The 24724-nt window shown below is 38.0% G+C and overlaps 1 protein-coding gene across 1 annotated transcript in view; it reads right to left on the bottom strand.

Moving 5' to 3' along the window:
- Window positions 1-573: 573 nt before the first annotated feature.
- Window positions 574-24724, bottom strand: part of LOC124159796 (cytoplasmic polyadenylation element-binding protein 1) — a 90192-nt gene continuing 66041 nt past the window's right edge. Inside the window, exons 12-14 of the mRNA XM_046535715.1 lie at window positions 12285-12450; window positions 1506-1633; window positions 574-1418 (exon numbers count right to left, since the gene is read on the bottom strand). Coding sequence (XP_046391671.1) covers window positions 1218-1418; window positions 1506-1633; window positions 12285-12450 — 495 coding nt within the window. The 3' untranslated portion in view covers window positions 574-1217. The remainder of the gene's footprint in view (window positions 1419-1505; window positions 1634-12284; window positions 12451-24724) is intronic.

The following is a 24724-nucleotide window of genomic DNA, read 5'->3' as shown; positions in this document are numbered from 1 at the left end:
AATACTAAGTCTCATAATACCACTAATCCAATGTGATCTTCACTTAATTATGGAACTCCACAGCGCCATTTTTCCTCCGAAGTATGAAAAAACCAACATATTTAAACCAACATCCCTTTCAAACTTCATGATTGTACGATTTTTTAACTCAAAAATTGTAATCCAAGGCCATTTGATTTCATAATTTCTAAATGATTTAAATAAATGTTAACTATATTGGACAATCAAGACAGTCATAGGACGTCCGATGGATGCATTACACAGACTGTCAATGGACAAATAGTACCGACTACCAGCAGACATCCTCTCGGGGTCCTGAAAATCCTCCAACATATCAAAAGGTCAGTTACTACAGAGCAAAATGACAAAATTTAAGTGGCCATGGATCGTCCCGTAAGAGCTGACAGCCAACGTACCCCAGGCAATGTGTGCTGAGTAATCCAGATATTGAGAAGTCAAATAAGTTATAGACATAGGAACAATGGTATTAAACTTTCAGAACGCTAAGACTAGGGCACTTGTTTCATTCTAATATGTAATTATTTAGACAACTGCAAAGGAAGCATAGGTAAATTGATTGCAAAAATAGCATAGAGTTTTATTTTTAGAATCCAAAAATCATTCACCAGTAAGATTGCTACACTGTCATGATTTCAAAATGGTAACATAATATTTACTCCAAAGGCAATAACTTGAATCAACAAAGCATGCCTTCAAAGTGAAAAAATATAGTCAGTCTCATTATTATCAACAAATTTTAACAAAATCAGCAAGGAAATTACTTATCCTTAATACATAAATAAAATACTTCTTTGGAATTTAATACAGGATAATATGCTACATTTGGATACAAAATTAAGATCAAAAGGTAATATGGAATTTATCACCATCATTAACAAGAGCACCCAAAAATTAAAACTATGCCAAGAATCATGAATAAATGGCAAAAAATAACAAAATAAATAATTTCTATCAAATTAAACTGTGTTAAACATTAAAATTAACTCAAAACTCCTTTAAGCAACCTTCATAAAAAATATTCTGCTACACACATAAAGAGAAGGTCATTTGAACAACATGAGGGTGAAAAAGATGTGTTTTTCGAAGTATCTAACTCTTCTTAAAATATGTACTGAATTCACATAAATAATTGGAAGAGATTCCTAAAGAGAGCACCATACACACACTCATAGTCACAAAACACCAATGATATTGGTTCATATAACGGGAACTGCCACTCCCGTTTTTGAATTTCTCATGAGAGGCCTATGTGAACGTGATGGAGGCTCAAGATGATGCACTTGCCAACAAGTTCGGCAAAAGTAGCGGAAACAGGAAACTTCTCTACAAAAATAAGGCCCTTGATGTAAGCCACACAAAGAGCAAGGGGAGTCTTCAAGGTAAGGATCCACTTGAACCTGCAAAATAATTGACAGATTAAATGATTTACTGTTTGATAATGCCTACAATATACTCAAAGGATAACCCTTAATTTTAAATCTTACCTTCTTAGTAAAATCAGGAGTTTTTATTTCAATAAAAGCTGCACTAACTGCTTTCATGTACGATGAAAAGTCTTTAAAAGTGACACGGCCAGAGCCAATGGGGTACTTGTACTTGTCAGTGTCAATACCTGTAAAAAATATTTAATTTTTACTATCTTTTCTTCTCTGAAGATTAATCAGGGTTCCCACTCAACCTAAATAATGAAATTCACGGTTTTTTCCAGGTTTTCAAGTTTTTTTTCCAAGTTTTCACGGTTTTTTTCAGGTTTTCATGGTCTCAATGTCGTCAAATTCATGGTCCGTTTATAAGTGAAATTTAGGAAAATCACTGGCCTTATACTAACTAAAAATTAACGTACGCGACATACGCCATACGTACGAGATATATAATGTAAACGCAGCAATGAAAAGTAAAAATAAATCAAAAAATCAATTTCATACAATTACGGTGGAACCTCGATCTATCGTTTTTAAGGGGGATGAACGAAAAAAAACGATGAATGCGGGGAAACGATCGATGCGGGAATGTTTGGATAGGTTGCCTATGTCTCAGGAAACGCAGGATTTTGGCGCGTAATTATGATATTTGTAAAAGGATTCAAAGAAGATTTTAGCCAATTACAGGAATACTAGTACTTTATCGAGACACTAAGGTTATATTGTTGATTCGAATAATATCTCTTTAAAATATCCTGCCATATAAATAGCCATGAAATTTTTTGTTCTAAAGAGAAGGCACTTGCCAAACAAGTTTTTTTTTACATAATTGGATATTTAATTGGTAATTACACCTCATATTTTTAACAGCTGCCGTGGTGTAGTGGTTAGCGTACAGGACTTCAGTTATGTAGGTCGCACGTTCGGTTCACTTCATTGTTTTTTTTTTTTCTTTCCCCCGCATGGATAGAGTACTTGTATTATGCTTTATATCTTCACTAGCCGGTCGCTTGCAGTTATTAATTTTTTTCTATTTACGGGAAAATCTGTTATCAGTTGTTAAGCCCTTATAAAAACTCGCTTAATTTCACCGATAGCCTTAAAATTCATGTCGAGATGAGCCGCGCAGCATGTGTAGTACGCTGTTCAGCCGCCTTTGGCGCTCCAACAGAAGTGACTTACGTTGCCCGAGGATATTTGACGGCATTCCTTACCAATTCTTCCCTAACATCTTACCCTTGCCTTATATAAGTCCCTTAGCTTAGGATAAGCTGCTTATCAATTTTTTCCGTAAGAAAACCATAAGAAATGGTTAACTCTCTTACTTTGTGCTATCTGGGGAAGGACTGGTTATTGGAGACAATGCATCACTATGAAAAGGCTAGCATTTTGGGGAGCAGAATGGAGATCAGCTTATGATTATAATTAATTCCATGGGCAATATACAGTAAAACTCCAATATGACACACCTCCATACAGCAGGATTCACAAAAATCAAAATATCACTATATGAAAAAGTTAAGTAATACAGTGGAACCTCGATCTACCGTTTTTCAGGGGGATGGATAAAAAAAAAAGATTAATGCAGGAAAACGATCAATGCTTGGCTAACTTGCCTATATCTCAGGAAATGCTGGATTTTTGCAAGTAATTATGATATTCATTGAGGGGTTCAAACAAGATTTTAGCTGATTACAGGAATATTGGTACTTAATCGAAACACTTAGATATAATTTGAATCAACAATATGACCTCTTTCAAATATCCTAAAGGAACACGTCACCTTGCTAAAAAATGTTTGCACTCCACTCAGCATTTGCACTGCTATTATGGATTTCTCTCTGATGAAAAAATTCTTATCCATCAAACGCCATTTCAAGTACACTTGTTTACAAGAGCAATGTGCATGTTATGCCTAAAACAACCGCTTTTGCCGGTGCAGTGATTGGTAGTGAGATGGATCACAAAGGCCAAAAATAGTTTATTATTTGAAATGTTACTTTCTAACAATTACATTTTTAATATAATTGAGGCAATGTGCAAAACGTGAACAATTTGCATCGATTGTCAGCAGCACGCCCACCTGATCCTCTGATTCATCCCACTGCTTGTTATCACCAGGTGTCTCGCTCTACCCCACCCCTGCCATCATGTGCTAGGGGACAACCAGAGGCATTTGCAATACTCATGCGCTACTTGCCTGGATTCTTTTCTTCATCTTCAATTATTTCCTGTCCATCTTTTAAAGTTCTCACATGTTTCTTAGGAAGGGCCTTGGTCCGAAGATGGATAAAAATAATGTTGAAGGGTGTGCTCAATAGTTTCTTAATGTCTGTCTGCTATGATCCTGTATCGATTGTTCGATACTATCGATTGTATTGGATGTTTGTCGATTGTGTGCGCGCGCACTTCCGGTGCACGCTAGTGTTCTCTCTGTGTGTTCGCGCTAAATGTACCATTGAGTTGTATCCGTTTATATCCGAATATATCTTGTTGAACTAACGCTGTGTGAATCTTATTACCACTGCCATAACTCCTTATAACAGGTTATGGGCCCAGGGATCGTGCTGTGTGGTGATAGACGTTAGTGATTCGGTAAATTGGACATAATAGAAAAGGCGAGACCATGGCGGATCAAGATGAGATGCTGGATTCGGATAGGCAAATGAATCCAATCCTGAGCAAGGATAATTACGAATATTGGAGGACCATGTCAGAGGCGTCGATGATTTTTCTGAACTGCTGGGACGCAATCAACCCCGGGCTGAGTGCTGACGAGTTGAAGAGACCAGAAAATATGCGCAAGGACAACAAGGCTCGCGCATACATTTTCCGGCATGTGCGCCCGGAGTACCTCACAGACATCAGCCATTTGAGGTCAGCCAAGGAGTGTTGGGACACCTTAGAAGAGATTCATGGGAGGGCTACATCCATGGATATAGCTATGTGTCTCCGAGAGCTGGGTAGCATTGAGAAGACAGAGGCGATGGACATCTCAGCGTACACTGGGAGGATACAGGAGCTCTGCGGTAAATTAACCAAAAACGGCATCGTATTCCAAGACCACGTTGTGGCCTCTTTTATATTGGCGGGACTCGTGAAGGATCCACAGTATTCTACGTATGTGAGAATAACAAAGATCAATGAGAAACTGACGTCTAGGGCGGTGAAGGCAGACCTTCTGCTTGAGGAGAGAAGGATTAATGCTGCGGAGTCCTCTGAACATGGCAGTGCGTTGGCAGCGCGGAAGTTCAGCAGGACGAGAGCAGCCAACAACGGAAAGCAGAGGAGCACTGCTGATCAGAAATGCTATAAGTGTGGTAAGTGGGGCCACATTTCTTACCAGTGTGGGGCGCCAAGGGGAGACAAGTCGGAGGAAAGAAAAGAAAAAGGCGAGGAGTCACGGGAGAGACAAGAGAAAGGAGGGGACAAGCCGAAGTTTAAAGGACTCATATCTGCGTTTGCTTTGGCTTGCTCCCAAAGAAAGTGTGTTAGTTACCTAGATTCATGTGCTTCGAACCACATGACGCCAGACCGTCACCGCTTCTTTGATTTCCAACCTGCCACCGGAGAAGTAAAGATTGGAAAGGGACGTCTGGCCGTGAAGGGGAAGGGAACTATTGTCATCAAGTTAGCAAACTCTTGTGGGGGCTGGACCTTGTCACTATCAAATGCTCTGTGGGTACCTGAGTTGGACGTGAATCTTGTGTCTGTCAGACAGCTGGCGAAGAAAGGTGTACAGACCGTGTTCAGATTAAATGAAGCTATTGGAGAGCATGATGACGGTGATGTGTTGTTCAATGCCTTAGTGGAAAATGGTGTATATTATTTAGAGACTGAGCCAGATGAGAGCTACGTCGCAAATGTTTCTGTCAACGATGAGTGCAATGGTGGTACAGAAATCGAAGTATTTCAGGCCAAAGCCTTCAAGAGTACGTTGTGGCACGAGAGATTAGGACATCTCCATGAAGGTGCTATGAACAGAATCCCAGGTCTTGATCTCAAGAAAGAGGATTCCAAAAGGGACGATGAATTATGTGAAGTCTGTGTGAAGGGTAAAATGACTAAGTTGCCATTTCCGAAAGTTGCTCATCACAATTGTGAATGCCCTTTAGAAATTGTCCACAGTGACGTAAGTGGCAGGGCACAGTGTCAATCGTTGGGGGGAGGTCATTATTTTGTGACTTTCATTGATGATTTCTCTCGATTCACAAATGTCAGGATAATCAAGAAAAAAAGTGAAGTATTTAAATGCTTTAGAGAATACCAGAGAGAGGTTGAGGCTCAGCATCAGGTGAAAATAAGTGTTTTTCAATCAGACAATGGTGGCGAATACACAAGTGTTGAGTTTGAGAATTATTTGAAGGCTGAGGGTATTCTGCATCGGAAAAGTGTGCCTAGAAACCCCGAGCAAAATGGTGTGTCTGAACGTGCCAATAGAACACTAGTGGAAATGGCAAGGTGTTTGCTTATTCAAGCAGGGCTTCCTGTTTTCTTGTGGGCTGAAGCAATAAGTTCAGCATGTCATATCAGAAATTTGTGTCCATCGTCTGCAATTGAGAACAAAATTCCCTTGGAATTATGGAAAGGAGAGAAGGCTGACATCCAAGGGGAGCTTTCTAGATTGCGGGTGTTTGGTTGTAAGGTCTGGTATCTGGTGAGTCCAACTGGAAATAAGTTTGACTGTAGGGCAGATGAAGGTATTTTTGTGGGATATGATAGAGAAGTGAAGGGGTACAGAATCTATTTGCCAAAAAGTAGGAGTGTCATTATATCATGTCATGTACGTTTTGAGGAGAGGGTGTTCCCGTGTAAAGAGATGTGTGAAATCACTCACATTCCAAGGAGATGTAATGATTGGATATGGCATGTGGATGATGAAGGGACCTTTGACCCGGACGAGCCTGAAGTCCAGAGTGATGGTGAGTATGAGGAAGGAGATGATGATTTTTTCTTGGAGAACTTGATGAATGGAGATGAAAATCATGAGGGGGTACTTGACGATGGGGTTAACTTGGGAGTTGAAAATGTACTTGCTCCTAGGAGGTCTTCCAGACTTCGAAAAGAAAAGACTCATTCTTGTTGTGGGAACATTGCAATGATTTGTAGGGCTCAAGATCTGTGTGTGTCCATTTCTGTAAATGATGCCTTAAGGGGAAATGAATCTGGAAAATGGAGATTAGCTATGGAGGCTGAATTAGAGAACCTTTACAAAAAGGATGTCTGGGACATTGTCAAGAGACCGTTAAATACAAATGTGATCGATTGTAAGTGGGTTCTAAGTATTAAAAGGGACTCAAACAGACCTAAGGCTAGACTTGTAGCAAGGGGATTCTGGCAGAGACCTGGGGTGGACTTCACTGAAACCTTCAGTCCAATTGTAAAACGCAGAACATTGAGGATTTTACTTGCTCTCTGTGCTGAGAATGAATGGTGTTATGAACACATTGATGTTGAGTGCGCTTACCTGAACAGTGTCTTAGATGAGGACATATATATGGAGCAACCTGAATTTTTCGAAATTGAGGGAAAGAATAGGAACCAATATGTGTGCAAACTAAAGAAAAGTCTCTATGGGTTGAAGCAAGCAGGGAGAATGTGGTTCAAACACATAAACAATATTTTGAAGGGTATGGACTTGAAACCTTGTTTGAGTGATTCATGTGTATATGTAAATGAAACTAAGGATCTCATTGTGGCTGTGTATGTTGACGATTTTTTGATTGTTGGGAAAAAGTCTATGATTGAAGGTTTTAAGGGCAAGATTAAAGAAAAGTTGGATGTCAAAATGTTGGGCTCTGACACCCAATTTCTTTCTGTTCATCTACATATGCCTGACAGTGAGACAGTTGTGTTCGACCAATCTGCCCAAGTGAGTCAAATGTTAGAGTTATTTGATATTATGAATGAGACTGGGGTGTCAACACCTTTAGCTAAGGAGTGTGAAGCTGGTTTTGATATTGATTGTGATGAACCCTTTGATAAAAAATTGTATGAACAAGCTATTGGTCATATAATGTATGTTGCCACGGTAAGCCGTCCAGATGTTGCATGTGCCATAGGTAAACTAAGTCAAAAGTGTGTAAATCCTACTTTGTCTGATTGGAGAGCTGTGAAGCGTGTGTTTAAGTATTTGCTCAAAACGAAAGAGTTGAAACTTGTTTATCGAAAGACTGGGAAAACTTTAAGGGTGTTTTGTGATTCAGACTTCGCAGGCTGCACAGTGGACAGAAAATCCAGGAGTGGGTATGTCTTTATACTGGCTGGCAGTGCTGTGTCTTGGTTGTCAAGGAAGCAAAAGATTGTGTCTCAATCAACATGTGAGGCAGAATTTGTTGCAATGCAGGAAGCAGCTAGAGAGGTTGTATGGGTATCATCCTTGTTGAAGGAATTAGGGCAATCCTTTTACTGTCCTCAACCATGTAAAATTTTTTGTGATAACCTGGGAGCCATTTCATGGTCCAAAGATGAGGTTGTTGCCGAAAGTTCAAAGCATGTCCAAGTGCGTTACTTTTATGTCAAAGACTGTGTATCCAAGGGTTTAATATTTTATGAGCACATCCCAAGCTCTGAAAATGTAGCTGACATTTTAACCAAGGGATTAAACCGTATAAAGACTCAGAAGTTCACTAAAGAATTGGGGCTGCAACTATGAGCAAAGGGGAGTGTTGAAGGGTGTGCTCAATAGTTTCTTAATGTCTGTCTGCTATGATCCTGTATCGATTGTTCGATACTATCGATTGTATTGGATGTTTGTCGATTGTGTGCGCGCGCACTTCCGGTGCACGCTAGTGTTCTCTCTGTGTGTTCGCGCTAAATGTACCATTGAGTTGTATCCGTTTATATCCGAATATATCTTGTTGAACTAACGCTGTGTGAATCTTATTACCACTGCCATAACTCCTTATAACAAATAAAACTAATAAAAACGAAACCTGACTTTATTAAACTCACATGGAAAACACTCGCTAGTTTGAAGTCAACTCACCCTGGAAAGTACGGAACCACTTGTACGAGGGGAAGTTTGGAACTGATGCTATCGCGTATGGCGTACGCACAGCATACTGCAGGGGGGTGAAGCATGGCCACATGACTGCACAATGAAGGTTTTTGTCCTAGAGAAAAGGCAACTTACCCACTCATTTCTAACAATAAGTAGCGTAACTCTAGATGAGCAGATGAATTCAGATTGCTAGCAGGGAGACACAAAATATGCTGAGAAGATATCGATTCGTTAGCAACTCCGACAAGTAAGACTTGTAGCGTAAATTGTAATTTAATGTCCTGTGTTCAGAAAAAAAAGCTGAATCAACTGCCAAGAAGCTCATTTGAGAGGATATTGAGGTTCGCCAGAAAACTCCATCGTTTTATTCCAACTATTTCCTTGATTAAACTGCTTAAATAACGTTAGAAATACGTCGTGTTTGGTATCATTCTTTTTTAAATTATGTGCACGTAACTAATATTTCAATCTAATAAAAGTATAATACCAGTTGCCGAAATTCATTTTTAGACACTTTTGGGCTAATTGGTGATTCATGCAACAGTTGACCTCCAGATACTGAGAACTTTTAACGAGATAGGCAGAAAAAAATTCAGTGGGCGAGAACCGGAGAGGTGCGAAACATGTTTCTATTGTTCTCGTGTAACTTGATATTTTCTTTAGAAGCAAAGGTCTTTGTAATACAATCCCTGCATGAGCTGGGACCTTTTGTTCGATTTCGCAGAAGAGGAAAGCATCAGAGGGGGGGGGAGGCGAGTGCTGGATGAGGGGAGATAGGGGATCTTGGGAAATGCACTAATGTTACTATCCCAGGCACTCAGCTTCTCCCTATGGTACATATTTCAATCTCCTGGGGAAGATTCAAACTGTCTGTTGTAATTAGCCACAAATAACACATTGTGAACACATCTGTGTCTCATTTTCGTCAAACGATGGATGCAGATAAATTATACATCGGGACCGCGATCTTCAAACAATCAATCGGGAAAACGACACTTCGGGGAACGATAGATGCCTTAAAATTTTCCACGGCTGCAATTCTATTGCAATACTATTACGAGAGCTTTTAAACAAATTGTTCGTGAGTAGGAAAATCATAGTAGAGCAATGGCATGCCGCTGCATATGCGAAGAGAGGATCAGAACTCTTTCTACTCTGTCTTATGGGATGTTAGATTCATGAAAGCATTTATTTCAAATTTCTTATTCCGATTCAATGTCTTCAACAAATTTGGATCCGGAGTATAAAGTGAAGGGCGTTATCCGTGGATATTTGGATTCGAGGTATCCGATCACCCCTAGTAAGCATCATAAGATTAAGACTACTAGTGAATACCTACATATCTCCGAGCACCACACACAGTGTAAATTTAGCTGAAAAAAATGCCGTGTAAATTTTTAGTATTGAAAGAGGAAATTTTGATAACTGCTGAAAGTCTAGGCATACGTCTGCAACACCGCACAATAGGATAAAAAAATTCAGCAAATTTTTTTTTTTAGCTTCGATGCTCAAAATAGGGGTGTGTCTCTAACACGTGCTTATACGATATTCCTTATATATTATTCAGGGCTATGAATGACAACGGTTACATAAATTGACACATGAAGGTATAAAAGATTATTACAATGTTTTGCTACAATAAAAAAAACTTTAGAAAGAATTCAATTGTGCACATATGTTAAAGAAGAGACAAGAATTTTGACATATTATGAACATCAACATTGAATTTTTTTACATCAATTCTTTCGTTGTAACAAAATATTTTAATATTCTTTCATGCCTTCATGTATCAATTTAATGTCACCATTACCATTCATAGCCCTGAATAAGATACAAGGAATATATTCAAATGTTGGCAAATAATTCTGCACATTATTTTCAGACCTAAACTCAGAGATGTAAATCATCATTGGTATTGTTGTAAATGTGCTTCCTATACAGTAAAAGAATGCTTCATGAACATTTGGAAACACCTAATGAACAGCTTATTAGAACGGTCTGTAAAATTTACATGGGCCAAAATACAGTCTGTGAACACTTCCAAGAGTTCATGAAGACTTCAGGAACAGGTTATGAACACCTAGTTGAATGCTTCCTGTGCAGTTAGAGAACGCTTCATGAACAGCTGGGAAACACCTCATGAAATGCTGGGAAACGCCTCACGAATGGCTTGTTTGAACAGTTCATAACACTTCATTTGGGCTAAAATACAGTCCAAGAATGGTTCCCCAACAGTTCATGAACACTTCGGGAACAGGTTATGAATGCTTTGTGAAATACTTCTGGAATGGTTCGTGAACATTTCATTTTCACCAGGGGACACAACCCTTCCTTCTCTCAAATCATCAGTCAGAGTTTTCTGATTTCTGAAGGCTGATTTTGGAACTACTACCTGTGATTTACAAATATTGATCTATCAACTACAAAAGCTTTTGTCAGAAATCGATTACCAACCATGCAAGATGTCCACTGACAACATGTTACTGGTGCTATGTGTATTACTGTCACACAAATACAGTTGCAGTAATTTGCATTGTAGTCAGTTGCGAATCAATGATCATCTGACTGTGAGGTCTTTAGTTTACCTTTTTTGGAATTCTTCCAGATTCCTCAGAAGAGTATCAACCACTGAAAGTGTGAGTAGATTGTTTAGTATTGCAATTCATATTAGGCAGACTTCATTCATATTATTGTGAACCATTATTTACGAAGTAGATTTCTTGAATGTGTTGCCTACGCAAATATCTGGTTGACTCAAGTTAAAATTTAATAACAAATCAGATGTTATCATTGCACTAAAATCAAAGGCTTGCTTTTTATCAAATTGTATGTCAACAGTGAAAGCGCAATTCCTCAAGGTCGGAATCTACAGTAAAAATACCAATTTTAGAAATTCCAGGATTGAGACAGGGTGCTTTCGCAACAAACATAATGTGAAAAAATAAGGTTCTGCTATTTGCACAATGACAATACCCGATTTGTGCAGGAAATTTGAATAGGAAGACAACGGTTTTCGTCTCATGGCGCCATGACTCTTAATTGTCAAGAGTAAGTAGGTTTACAAACTATGTACTCCCCTTCGGTGCAGCCAATGAATCTGACTGAAGCCTATAAGAATGAGCATTAAAATTTGGAAACTTGGATAGCCTAAAGAAAAATATTTTGGCCACATTGTATTTAAGTATTTTGTGAAACTCTTTGCTTTGACATTACTCTTAATGTCAAAAACGTCTGAAAATTTGATTTAAAAAATTAGTCAACAGAGTAGGTGATCTAAACATTATGTGCTTAATAGGCGATCAATATAGATGATCTAAATATGCTTAATGTGAATATGTAATGAATAGTATCAGAGTTATTTAACTTTGTCCAAAAGAGTTTGTCGTGGACCACACAAATTCAAGAAATCCACCAGGTGAAAATGGTCCTCAATGTATTGAATATAAAATCTGGCTAAAAGTAAATTTAAATATGTGCTCACCTAGGTGCTGATGAAACAAGTAAATGAAGTTCAGTGGTTGATACCCTTCCTTTCCAAATCCTCTCAAAATCCTGAAAAAGCCATCCAATGGATGTCCACAAGTGGGATGTTTGAACTCTCTAAGAAGTCCAGAGTAAAACAGACACCCAATGGATGTACACAGGTGGGACATTTAGACATCCATTGGAAGTCCAGAGGACATCAAATGGATGTTCACGGATGTCAGCTCGGACATCCAACGGACATCATTACAGTGGCTGGGATTGAGTTTTACTGTATTATTTGTTTCACAAAACTTTTACGTTCATGACATATTATGAATAAAAAAATGTTCCTGCCAATTAAATAATAAGCTCACCTGCATGAACGACGCCACCAAATAATTCATTCATTATTTTTGCCAATCCTTCAGCATTTAGCATTCCATGAAGAGCACCAACAAAAACAGTTTTCTGGGGATCTAATTTTATCGATTTCAGCATTAAGTAGTTACTGTCACTAACAATCCAAGGAATAACTTGTACCTGAAACAAAAAAGAAATGCACAGTTCACCTCATTACAAGTCTAAACAGTCAAACCCCGACTTTGTCTGGATTTGGGTTACACCAGATATGGGATTTTGCTAGATTTCAGGTGCTGTGGTAGTAATGAGAATCACTAGGGTCTCTGCAATGTTTTTTACTAGGGAATTTGATCAGTCACAAGAAAATGAGATGAATTTTATTTAAATATGTTTAATTTACAAACAATTATGAATAATAAGAAAGTAACTTTTTCTAAATTTACAAAGTCATATTCAATCATTAGGAATCTTATAGCGAATGAAAAGAACACACTCGTGCATGTATGAATATATAGCAAAATATCCCATGCTTCCTTACAATCCTACAATAATTTTTTCAATAAGTCCTAAAGAGAACAGATCCTTGTTACAGTCTTGCATTACTCATGCTAGTCTTCCATCTGCTCTTCACCTTGCCTAGCCTGCGACCCATAAATATTATGACTTTTTGGGACCAGAATGAATACTCGGTATATTCAATGATTCTTCACTCTGGGCATTAGTCACTGTGGACCATGAAATCCTTCTGAGTAAGTGCGAGCCCTATGGCATCAGGGATATTGGCTATAATATAGCCAATTGGTATAAATGGCTACAATCCCATCTAAAGGATAGGAAATGGAGGAGGTTGAGGGTAGAAGCGTCATCAACATTGTAGAAAACCAATGTCACCCACTGAAATCATAAATGTAGGGCTACCACAAGACAGTATTCATAGGCCACTGCTATCTTTACTATACATTAATGATTTACCCACCAACATTAATTAAATAACATGATACAGAGGAACCTTGATCTAACATTCTTTAAGAGAGTGGACAAAAAAAATGATGACTGCTGGAAAACTATTAATACTGGAATGCTCTACTACGTTGCCTATTTAGCACGAAATGCAGGTTTTTTTTGCAAGTAATTGCGATATTTTTCTAAGGAATTTTACAGGAATTAAGCTGCTTACAAGAATATTTGAATTTTATGGAAACACTCTGGGCATATTGTTGATTTGACAAATATCACTTTCAAATATCCTTAAGGAACATGACACCTTGCTAAAAGAAAATGCTTGCAGTCCCTGTATTTACACTGCTATGATTGATTTCTGTTTGACATGAAAATTCTTATCCACCAAATGTTATTTCAAGTACACATATTTACGAGTGCAATGAGCATGTTAAGCCTAAGACAACTGTTTTCACCGGCACAGGGATTGGTTGTGAGATGGATCCCACATGCACTAATATGGGCCAAAAGTAGTCTGATATCCGAAATGTACTATGTCATGAAATTTTTTGTCCTCGAGAAAATGGAACTTAGCACTCATATCTAAATAGCATAGCACCAGATAAGCAGATGAATTCAAATGGCTAGAAGGGAGAAGGAAAATATGCTGAGAAGATATTCCATTGTCAGAGACTGTGACAAGAGATTCATAGAGTAACTCAAATTGTAACCTGACATCCTGTTTCCGGAAAAAATACTGCATCAAATCCTGAGAAGCTCAGCTACGAGGATATAGAGTTTTATCATAATTTCCCCGTCATATTTTGCCAACTACAGTAGACTTGTTATTAAGACGTTCAGGGGACCGAAAAACCGGAGGTTCGTAATAACGAAGCTCTTATGAACGTTTCTTTTAGGAATCATCGGAAAAAACCATAAATGATGAACACGATTAAATTACGGGGAAATATATACAAACAGGAAAATTCGTTTCAGTTTCGGCATGCGGCATGACATAATCGAGGGTTGATATCTTCCCGAGTGTTGTAAGTCCGATTTACGAACTAGATGCGTCCCAAGATCTTGTTCCTAAGTTGATAAACCTACAGTCCGGCCGCCGAGAGTTGTCCGATGACAGGCAGAATGGCCTAGGTTGGGGTAGCGTTGCCAGGTAAGAAAGTGAAACGCCAACAAAGGGCTCTGTGAAGAAAGGAGACGGAAAGGACGACGAGCGTGAAGGACCCAGTGGAAGAATCACTTGTTTTGGGGATTCGAAGAAAGGGCATGTTTTAGTGGATCAGGCTTATTATGCTGCTCTTTATACATTTGACAACGTTGTATGACTGGGTGATAGTGTGAGGTGCGTTTGGGGGACAGCGATTGGCTGCAAACCGTGCTGGCGCAGGGTTATCCGCGCCACCTATTGTGCCGTGATCGGACAACTCTCGTTGGCTGGCTGTATGCAAGGCATCGAGGAGTATGGTTGTCCTGCGGAATGCAACACTTCATAACAATTGTGCGCTAACTCACGATTGAGGCGAACTGATCTAGCTGGGCATGCAACACAGCCGGAACCAAAAAAATAACTCTCCACAGCAAGGACAACGGGCGAAACGCTGAACAGTTCCTAACTTCACACCGGATTCAATGATACTTTGTTTAGATTATGCCCAGAGTACAATTTCCTCTAAGCAGCACCGTGTAGCAATGGCCAAATCAAAAGGCGCCAAATTCGAAATTGGAAATTTTTAATGCTGGCATCTCTGAAAGTTCGTAAATCAAATGTGCGTAGGAAGAGAACTAACTGTACATCAAATTTACGAGCTGTAATGAGTCTGTCACCATGATTCCCCAGGAATGAAGCTTATTATATGACATTGCCTGTACGGTGAAGAAAGGACCATAAATGACGCTCTTGGTCACAGTACACGAGGAGAACTTAAACGTGGCGTGATTATTAAAACTTAGCGTAGTGAATGTCCTTCTAAATGCCATAGCTTATGCGTGGAACTTAATAATAAAGTTCATTTTGTAACCGCTGGGACCGGGACTGAGGTTCATAATTTCGTAAAAACTAAAATTTCGTAATAACATTTCTTTTCCTATAGCTTGGATGGGCCTTTTCATCGGGAACAACGATTTGCTTTGTAAAAATGAGAACTTCGTAATGACATTGTTCGTATTAACGAGTCTACTGTATTTCCTTGCTTAAAATGCTTAAATAACATCAGAAATACGTCTTGTTTGGTTTCATTATCTTTTTAAGTTACTACTATTTCAATCCAATGAAGGTATAATATCAATTGCCAAAAGTCATTGTTATACAACTTTTGGGCAAATAGACAACTCATGCAGTAGTTGACCTCCAGAAACTTTGAAGCAGGTAGGCTGAAAAAGGCCAGTGAGCCAGAAAGTGGGAGGTGTGAAACAAGTTTCTATTATTCTTGTGTAACTTGATATTTCTTTTCAAAGCTAATGATTTATGGTCCCAGTGAAACATGAACCCTGCATGAGCCATGATCTGGGATATCTGGGGCTTTTGGTTAGTTTTGGAGAGGAGGAAAGGGGAAGACTGAGGTTACTATCCTAGGTCCACTGAGCTTTTCCCTATGGTAGTTCCACCTCTAGGGGAAGATTGAAAAAATGTGCCTATTGTTATTAAACATGAATGACAGTTTCATTTTTGCCAAACAATGGATGCAGAAAAATAATACCTTGGGAAAAACAATCAATGTGGGAAAAATGATACTTAGCGGAATGATATATGCAGGAAAAAAATTACGTTGTCTGTGTGGGACTTTATTTGGGACCAGGAATGGCATAAGGTAAATGTGGGAAAACAATTAATGCGGGAACGATAGTTCGAGGTTCCACTGTATTGTATGGGGATCCCAGTCAGCACAAAAGATAAATTACCCCATTATTACCCTTATTTTACGTGGGTCAAATTTTGGTAATCAAACCTGTGTGTTAACGGGTAAAATATCTGTTAATTTAAGAGGTAAAATTTGTGTAATTTCATGGTAAAACACAGATAAAAGTCTTACTTTTACTGGGTAAAACTTCCCGATGCGACATCAGAACCATCTCTGGGGCATTAAAATTAACATGACGACACTCCCTCAATCCGTGCTATTGTGAACTAACAGAACATAGCTTTAATGCGTTATAGGCATTCATATACACGATAAATGAACAAAATTGACATTGATATCAAAGAATAACCGTTTCTTGAATGACGAAAATTTACTAAATTTACAAATAAGACATTTATATTAGGAAATAACCACTTGGCGAAAGAGAAATAATAACAAAAATAAAACCTACATTCATGAGGACATACATACTCAAAGAAAGAGAAATTACCAAAATAAATAACAGTTATTTTCAAATAGGAATTGCTGATTTGATTTCTTTTAAAATAGGAAATGTGTTAAACTTGGAACTAATTTTCTTCAGACAGCCGATCACAGTGCAGCTCCCATGCAGCCTACAGTATATAAGCGAGGCAGAAACCGACAGCCGACACCCTCGACCTGAAGACGCTGGCAGGATAGCCAGCGAAACTGTTGTCCACAAACAAGCTGACGCGGAAGGAAACACCCTGAAGAAATGCAGAGATCTAATTTTCTTCCGTTGAGCACTCGGTGAAAATAGCTTCCATACGGAACTCCTTAGGGCATGATTACGAGGAAATAAATTCAGCCAAATGAGAATCCAAAAAACTGCTTTTCCGAACTTTTTTCACCTGAATTTTTCAAACGAAATCACTGTAAATAGAGTGTGCTATACTTTAGCAGAGGTTGAGGGAACCAAATTTCAGTTTTATTGGTTATTAAAAAGTATATTGTCTCAACATGGCATCACAACAAAAAGTGATGCAACTCTGGTTAAATTTTCCACTGAATTATATTTTACTATTTTCAGCATTTTATCAGATAACCTAGTTTCGTTTACTTCATGCTCCAGTAATAGTTCAAAATTATAATTGCCAGGCACTTCAGCTTACTTGCTGGTTACTTTGGCACTTTCAGTCACATTCATGTTCCTCCTTCATTGTTTATTTGTCCACTCGTAGCCAATCTTACGGTCCATTATTCACAAATCGCAGTTGAGGATCCAAAATAGCCAACTGTCAAGATGTGAATTTGATTCTTCATAAAATTATTTTAGCGAAAATAATTATCCGATGAAAATTAGTACTCTTCTCTATGTATTTACGAAAATAATAAGGTAATTTTTAAGTGCTTGAATTTTTGTTAATGTCAAAACCTTTCATCGATAGCGTGTATATAACGTGAAACTATTTGGGAAATTAAACCGAAAATAATCTGGTTGAAAATAATTTGAAAAATACCACTACAGTGTCGCTCTGGCTAAATTGAACTTTATTTTGTTTTACTTTAAATGTTCCTCAACTTCATACAATTAAGTAAATGCCTCACTATATATTTTGTATACTTCACTGTTGGCAATTCTGCACGCGAGTAATTACGTAGTAAAGAAAAGGTAAAGGTTACTAGGGTAAATTTGCCCCAAATTACCAAAATAATTTCCGTCTAAATTATCTTTTGTGCTGACTGGGGATAATATATATCTTTAGAAAGAAGCCACAAGGATGAAAACCAGCTGCAATCCAAGCTGGAGAGCTGACTAATACTTCTCGAAAAGTAGTTTCACCTAAATAAATGCTCCCTAAACATTGCAAAAACTAATTACATACAATTTAAAAAAAAGAGGGAAGTACCACTGTTAGATGTATTCTTAAACCAGCCCATAGAAAAGTAAACAGCATGAGGTTTCTTGAAGCAGCTATAGATGACTCAATAAGCTGGTAGACTTCCACCAATGCTCTATGTTCTACATTGGCTAAAAGAAACTATGTTCTGAGAAATCTAGCTGATATTGTGGATACATTTGTCCTGAGAATGGTATAATGTTGGAAATTTTCGATCCCTTTTTTTCTAGTAGAATTATTTTCTGGGGAATACCCTTGGATTTTTGTAAAGTGTTTTCCTACATAGAAAAGAATGGCTCCACTGCCATGAACATTAAGAGCCCCTATCATATGGAGACATTCATGGGGGAATTAAAAATGCCCATACGAGGGTATCATTAAAGTCAAATTTGAAGCTATTATAAAACAACTGAATTTCTTGAGGAATCTTACTCTCAGAGAAGTGTTTGATTTTGTATACACATTTATTGTGTATTTGACAAGTATGTGATCAAAAGAAGTTACAGTGCAACCTTGATAAAAACTGGACCCCATGGTGCTCAAATAAACAATCGCTATAGCAAATTGTTGCTTTACCAGAGATGGAGCAAATAATAGCAAATAAACCTATTGTCAACGCTAATGTAGGATCAGGATTTGTGCAGCGATGGAGACATTTCTGTCTGATAAACGTTGGTATGAATCCAGACAAAAGGTGGTATTTTTTGCATCAATAAATTTCCTAACCTTATTATCGAACTAGACATTCAATTTAGAAGTGCCATACTGCATGAAAATCATACAAGGCATTGCTTAGTGCATTTACATGGTCATCATCATTCTATTGTTTTGGTATTTTTTGCTGAAAATTCGAGCAATTACTGATAAAACTGTATCGCAGTTACTTAATGCCCAAAATGCTTCCATTGGTATTAGTTTAGTCCCTGTACATTTTGTGGAGGTAATGTAAAATAACATATTTGCATTTGTTTCTGCGGATGAAAACGGAGGAAGGTACAGGTAGAACAATCCCGCCTCAGAAGACTTTCTCTATCATCCAATGTAACATCTTCATTATTGACCCTATAGGGTCTTCAAAGCATGTATAATGATTTGATTAAAAATGCCATTGTTTCAAAAAATAAGTTCTATTTTGATTCTTACACCCGCGACGTCATTGAAATAATACACTGAGTACATATATCCACAGCACTGCAATAAAAACTATTTGAATAACAATTGGTAACATAAGAAAAGATATTAACTTGATATTATTTCACAAAAAATATAACGCAGATGTTATGCTGTTTTCACTTGAGTAAAACAAAAGCAAGGTGCAAGAAACTGCAACTAATATAAGATGCACAAGTAATAGTCAACAAAGATAAGAAAAAGAATACGAATCTGACGGACCCTACTGCCAACAAAACTTTCAAGTATGAATTCATTGATTTAACATTCTCAATAATGACAGCAAAACGTAAAAAATAATGAAAATTTTTTTAAATTATGTAAACTAAAAGTGCAGCATCCGCTTTTCACATGTCATCGCTAACACTGCATTACCTGCCTCTAGAAGCATCATTGCAGGAAACATCCTGTACTGCAAGGGTTTTGTCGGGCAGTAGGTTGTAAAAGAGTTCTGTTTCGTGTGCATTATATCATGTGGGGAATATTTCTTAAGATATTCCTCTAGCATTGGAGTCCTTTCCTCCACAGCTTCGGGTTTACTCCGCAGGCATCACCAGTAATTATGAAGGGATACAAGTCTTTTGTGCTTTAAAGTAGTATAACTACCCTTCCAAATACTTGAAGTTCTAGATTCTCAATCTATCAATGAAATACACTGCTTTAGCCTTAAGCATTGTTACTTTCTCAGTTTAGTTCCCACAGACGGAAGTTGGCAAAACCTCATGGACAATACTAAGCTTTTAACTCTTCATCTTCCGCATTCCTCGGGTGCTTTTGCTGTGATGGTTTGCTCTCCCGCACCATGGCAGACCTAATCTTATCTTTGTTTTTTTTTTTAAATTGTGAAGAGCTAATAGGTAGATAAATTAATTACGCATTCTCGTATAGCTCTAATGTTTTAATTTTCTCCACATGTTTTGAATTGTTTGGCCATGGTGCCTACCTTCAAATGCTCTCTATAAGAAAATTAAAACATTAGAGCTGGGTTAAAATTTAATATCAAGAATAATCTAATAACAAAATACAGTAAAACCTCTTTACATCGTAATGGAGGGGACCAAAATTTGGGCAATTTGATGTATGGAGGTTCACTATAGAGAGGTTTTTGAGATAGGCACCATTTTATTAATAAACCATAATTCAGTAAACTCTTGATTTTACGAAGCTGGATTTTACGAAGTTTTCCATTATACTAAGTGACATTGCGGTCCCGGTGAAAAGCCTATGCTAAATACATGGCGCTATTCGATTATACGAAGTTTCGATTATACGAAATTTTTTGAATTTACGAACCTCGGCTCGGTCCCTAGGAACAAATGGCATTCGTTTATACGAACTACGGCGAAAAATTTGTCAACAAAACTAGTTACGCCGGCGTAAGTAGCTAAAAAATCAGCGCTTCCAACTGTGGTCCATCAAAAGTGCGAAATCGTAAATGATAATGCAACTTTGGAGAGAAATGGGTCGCCAAAAACCTCACTGTGGGAATTTAGGGGGAGTAGGAGTTCAGTTAAAATATCGCGGCAGACATTATGCCCCTATTTACGTGCCTGTTCGTAAACATAGCATCGACAATAATTCGTAGTTTAACATGTCAGGAAGGTCGCGCGGAGTATTTCGTACACCCCTAATTAACCCTTTGCACTGCTGTGAACGTACTTCGAAGACTACTTGACTACTTTTCGCCGAAGCACTTCGAAAGGTCCCTAATCCGGGACCCTTTCCTCGACGAGCTCACCCTCGCTGGCCCCTGAAACTGGGCTATTTTTAATGCATTACCTGACGCAACCCTGGGTTTCAAAGGGCAAAGGTGCCATGGGGGGAAAAAGAGTAAAGTGCGTGTTACTGTGGGGCTGTGCGTCAACCAAACGGGCACGGAAAAAATAAGCCCGTTGTCATTGGGAAATTTGAAAGGCCACGGTGCTTAAAACATGTAAAATTGGAAGCCCTCCCCGTTTTTTACCATGCAAATAAAAACAGCTGGATGACCCGAGAAATTTTCCAGCAAACGGTTATACGTCTACAGAGAAAAATTGCTGGAGAGAACAGCAAAATTGTTTTAATAATGGATAATGCCACCGTTCATAAATACGTGGAAGATCTAAAATTGGCTAATGTTCGAGTCCTCTTTTTACCCCCGAACTCGACTAGTAAGTCCAAGCCCTTGGACCAAGGCATTATCCAAGATTTTAAAGTCCTGTACCGGAAGAAGCTTGAGCGGTATTACTTGCGATGGATCGGTATGTATACATTCATCTATTTTGCTCATGTGCGTTTGGATATCGATTTAGATATTTTTATTCATGATTATCATTCTTTCAAATCTATTTGCTACTTTTATAAATGGGAACAGAAATTAATAACATCCCGAAATGGACGTTGATACATGCAATCCGCGCCATAATATCTTTTCGTGTATATATTGGCCTTTGTGAATGAACAACTTAAATATCTTAAGTATTGGGCTCTATTTACCGCCAATTTATATTTCAGGCTTCTCGTAATGAAGACGCACTTCCAAGTCTAACCATGAACTTTCTTCTCACGCGCTTCCCCGTTCTCCCATGCTGGGGTTCTGTCTTTCAAAAGCCTTTGTCCCTTCCCTCCTGCCGCCTTTGGCTGATCTTGCTGACACCCACCTTACGCATCCCAAACCCCTCCTTCCCCAGCATTTCCCATTCACTCCCTCCCTAAGGTGACTGAGCTTGTGTGCGTCGCAAAAAAATACGGCCCCCAAAAGAAGACTGAGGCAGAGCTGAAGGCCATTTCCCCAGTATCTTCCACTATCGGGAAAATGGTGCCGCGCTTATAATTGTCTCTCTTCTTCTCAGCTGACTTTTCAATTGAAATTATTTTCTTTGCTCTTTCCACACTATATTTATTTACGATTATGGCGCGACTATTTTTTAGTGCTAAAACTAAGAAAATCTTTTCTCTACGTCAATGATCCTTTGCATAACTTTCAATACGACGGAGAAAGGAACACGAAAACTAAATGAGGTGACGGTACAGGTTTTTGTGTGTCATTTTTTGGGAATTCACGCTAGTGAACCAATACTTAACCACGTTGAGAAATGATAAAACGTCTCTTGTAGGAAAATAATCAATGTGGATAATAACGTTTCTATCTATATTTCTCCGATACTGTAAGATGTTTCTCCTGTCGTTTTCCGGTTGGAACCTTGCTCCTGTCGGCATAAAAGGAGAGAAACATACTATATGAACAGGTCACCTCACACCCGGTATGAAGAATACAGTCCTGATGAAGAATTAAGTCTTTTATGGCAACGTCTGCGAAGATGATGGAACACAGTAGTCGGACGGAGAACTCAAACAGAATTTACTTCAAATATTCGCCAGAAGATAATCACATCCTACGTTATTTATGATCGTAATTCAATCTCAGTGAAAATAGAGCACATTCTGCTGAAAATACGAAGTAACTCGAAATATTAGCTTACGAAGGTTATTTTGGAAACGGGCTAAGACCCTTGTTTTTCTTTTTTTCTCGTCACTGAGCGATAGAGGGCGACATAAATGGCGGTTAGGCCGGCTGCCGCTAAAATTCCGTGGGTGTCAGAAACAAATATCTATCTTTTGCATACTTAATAGTAGCTATTGGCTCCTAACCACAAATTTATTACTGTAAATTCTTATAATAAACATTGCAATTTATTATTTGATTACGTTTTCTAAACTGGTCGGGAATTTCTTTAGCGATCGTTGATGTTGAAGTATGAACAAGAAATGGGAATTTTATGGTGGTATAATTATTTAACGATTTTTCACATCATAAATCGATAGCAAAAAGCCTTTTCTATGAATTATACCGAGAATAACCACCGAAAACATTTAAATAAGACCACTAAAGACAAAAAACGGCAGAAGAAACAAAAGCGAAATTTTTTTTCGTGACTTATGAAAAAGGTTTGAATTTACGAAACTCGAATTTACGAAGTGCCAATTTTCCGGTCCCACTGACTTCGTAAAATCAAGAGTTTACTGTATTAATATATTTGAACATGTATGCATGCATTAGTGAACATATATTTACAATTTAATGATTACACAAAGGTAAAAGTAACTTGTTCAAGAGGGCTTTTTAGGAAAGAAATTAGTTATTGGGTTTGCTTAAACCTTTTTTGAATCTCTTTCGGAATAATTTTATTGAATACAATCATCTTATGATCGCATTCCTCCATGCTTAATAAAAACCATTCAATTACGTTCAATGAATCCTCAACCTTTTTTTTGGTGGGAACTGTAACTGATTCATCATTACCAACATCTTCCTCTAAATCCATCTCTTCCTGTATCCTGCAATATATATATATATGCATCTCCTTCACCTCTATCTTCCATATCATGTGGGGAACATATGAATAAATCATTATAAACATTTACAAAGTCTTCAAATGTTGAATTTGTGTCAACTATTTTGTTGATTTTATCGTACTCTGTAGGTTCATTCTCAAATATCTCACTTTCCTCCTGTTTGCTACCACCCGTAATCCCAGCCTTGATGAAGCATTTCTCAAAAATTGAAGATATTAATTCCTTCCACGAAAGACACAGCCTGTGCATGGTCTGAAGGATGTTCCATGAGCACTTTTAATGTCGTTTTCACTATTCACTCTCCATAAAAAATAAATCACTAGCTGTTTTCGATAATGCCTTTTGACCAAAGAAATAATTCCCTGGTCTAAGGGTTGTAATTTACTAGTAGTGTTTGGAGGGAAGTACACAACTTTTATATTTCTTTATAGTTCACAACTTTTATATGGCTCGGAAAATTCCTCAGAATGTGGTAATGTCAAGCAGCCACCTTGTTTCATTTGTCGAATCCATCATCAGCTTATAATTACTTAAGTAATTTTCGTATATTTTCATATTTTATGGCAAATAATTGAAAATACTCCTTATTATATATTTTAGAAAATTGATTTATCATTCTTATAATGTATGACTTGTTATAGATTATAAAAAATAAATAAACACGTGACTATTGGAAAAAATAAACAAAAAATTGAGCGTAATTTTGAAAGTTTCGTCGAATTCCCTTTCTCTAAAATACAATGCTCGTAGAGTTCCATAGAAAAGCCCAGTCGAGGGCACAAGTAAACGTTAGGTCTGCAAAACGACGTGATTTTCCAGGGAGAATGCTGGGCGAACTACTTCAGAATGTGGCGGCGACGGTAAAAAATTTCATTGCTCTACCGCGTATCAGCTAATTAGCTGTCCCCTTCACCTAACATTGTCGCGAATGGAGTGATGTTCGTTCAGTATTGCTAGAAATTGACGCCCCGGACTCCCGATGGAAGAGTTAGATTTCGCGGCATAAATACGCACGCAAGACATATGACTGTCGCTAAGCGCAATAAATTGTAAACTATGATCGTTCACGAAAGCATCGAAAAAATTACCAAGGTGGCAGTGAGAAAGTGCTACACCGGGAAGTATGGGAATAAAATAATTGCAAAACTGTATTTGATTTATTTCGAGTCGCAGTAAATTCATGAAATATTTTCATTTTAGAAACAGAATTAGCAATGCGGTTGAGTAATTCTGTCTCCATGAATGGGAGTGAAGTTAGTTGAAATATTTCCG

The sequence above is a fragment of the Ischnura elegans genome, chromosome 1 (assembly GCF_921293095.1).
Source record: "Ischnura elegans chromosome 1, ioIscEleg1.1, whole genome shotgun sequence".
Taxonomy (NCBI): Eukaryota; Metazoa; Arthropoda; class Insecta; order Odonata; family Coenagrionidae; genus Ischnura; species Ischnura elegans.
This window is presented reverse-complemented; position numbering and strand designations above follow the sequence as displayed.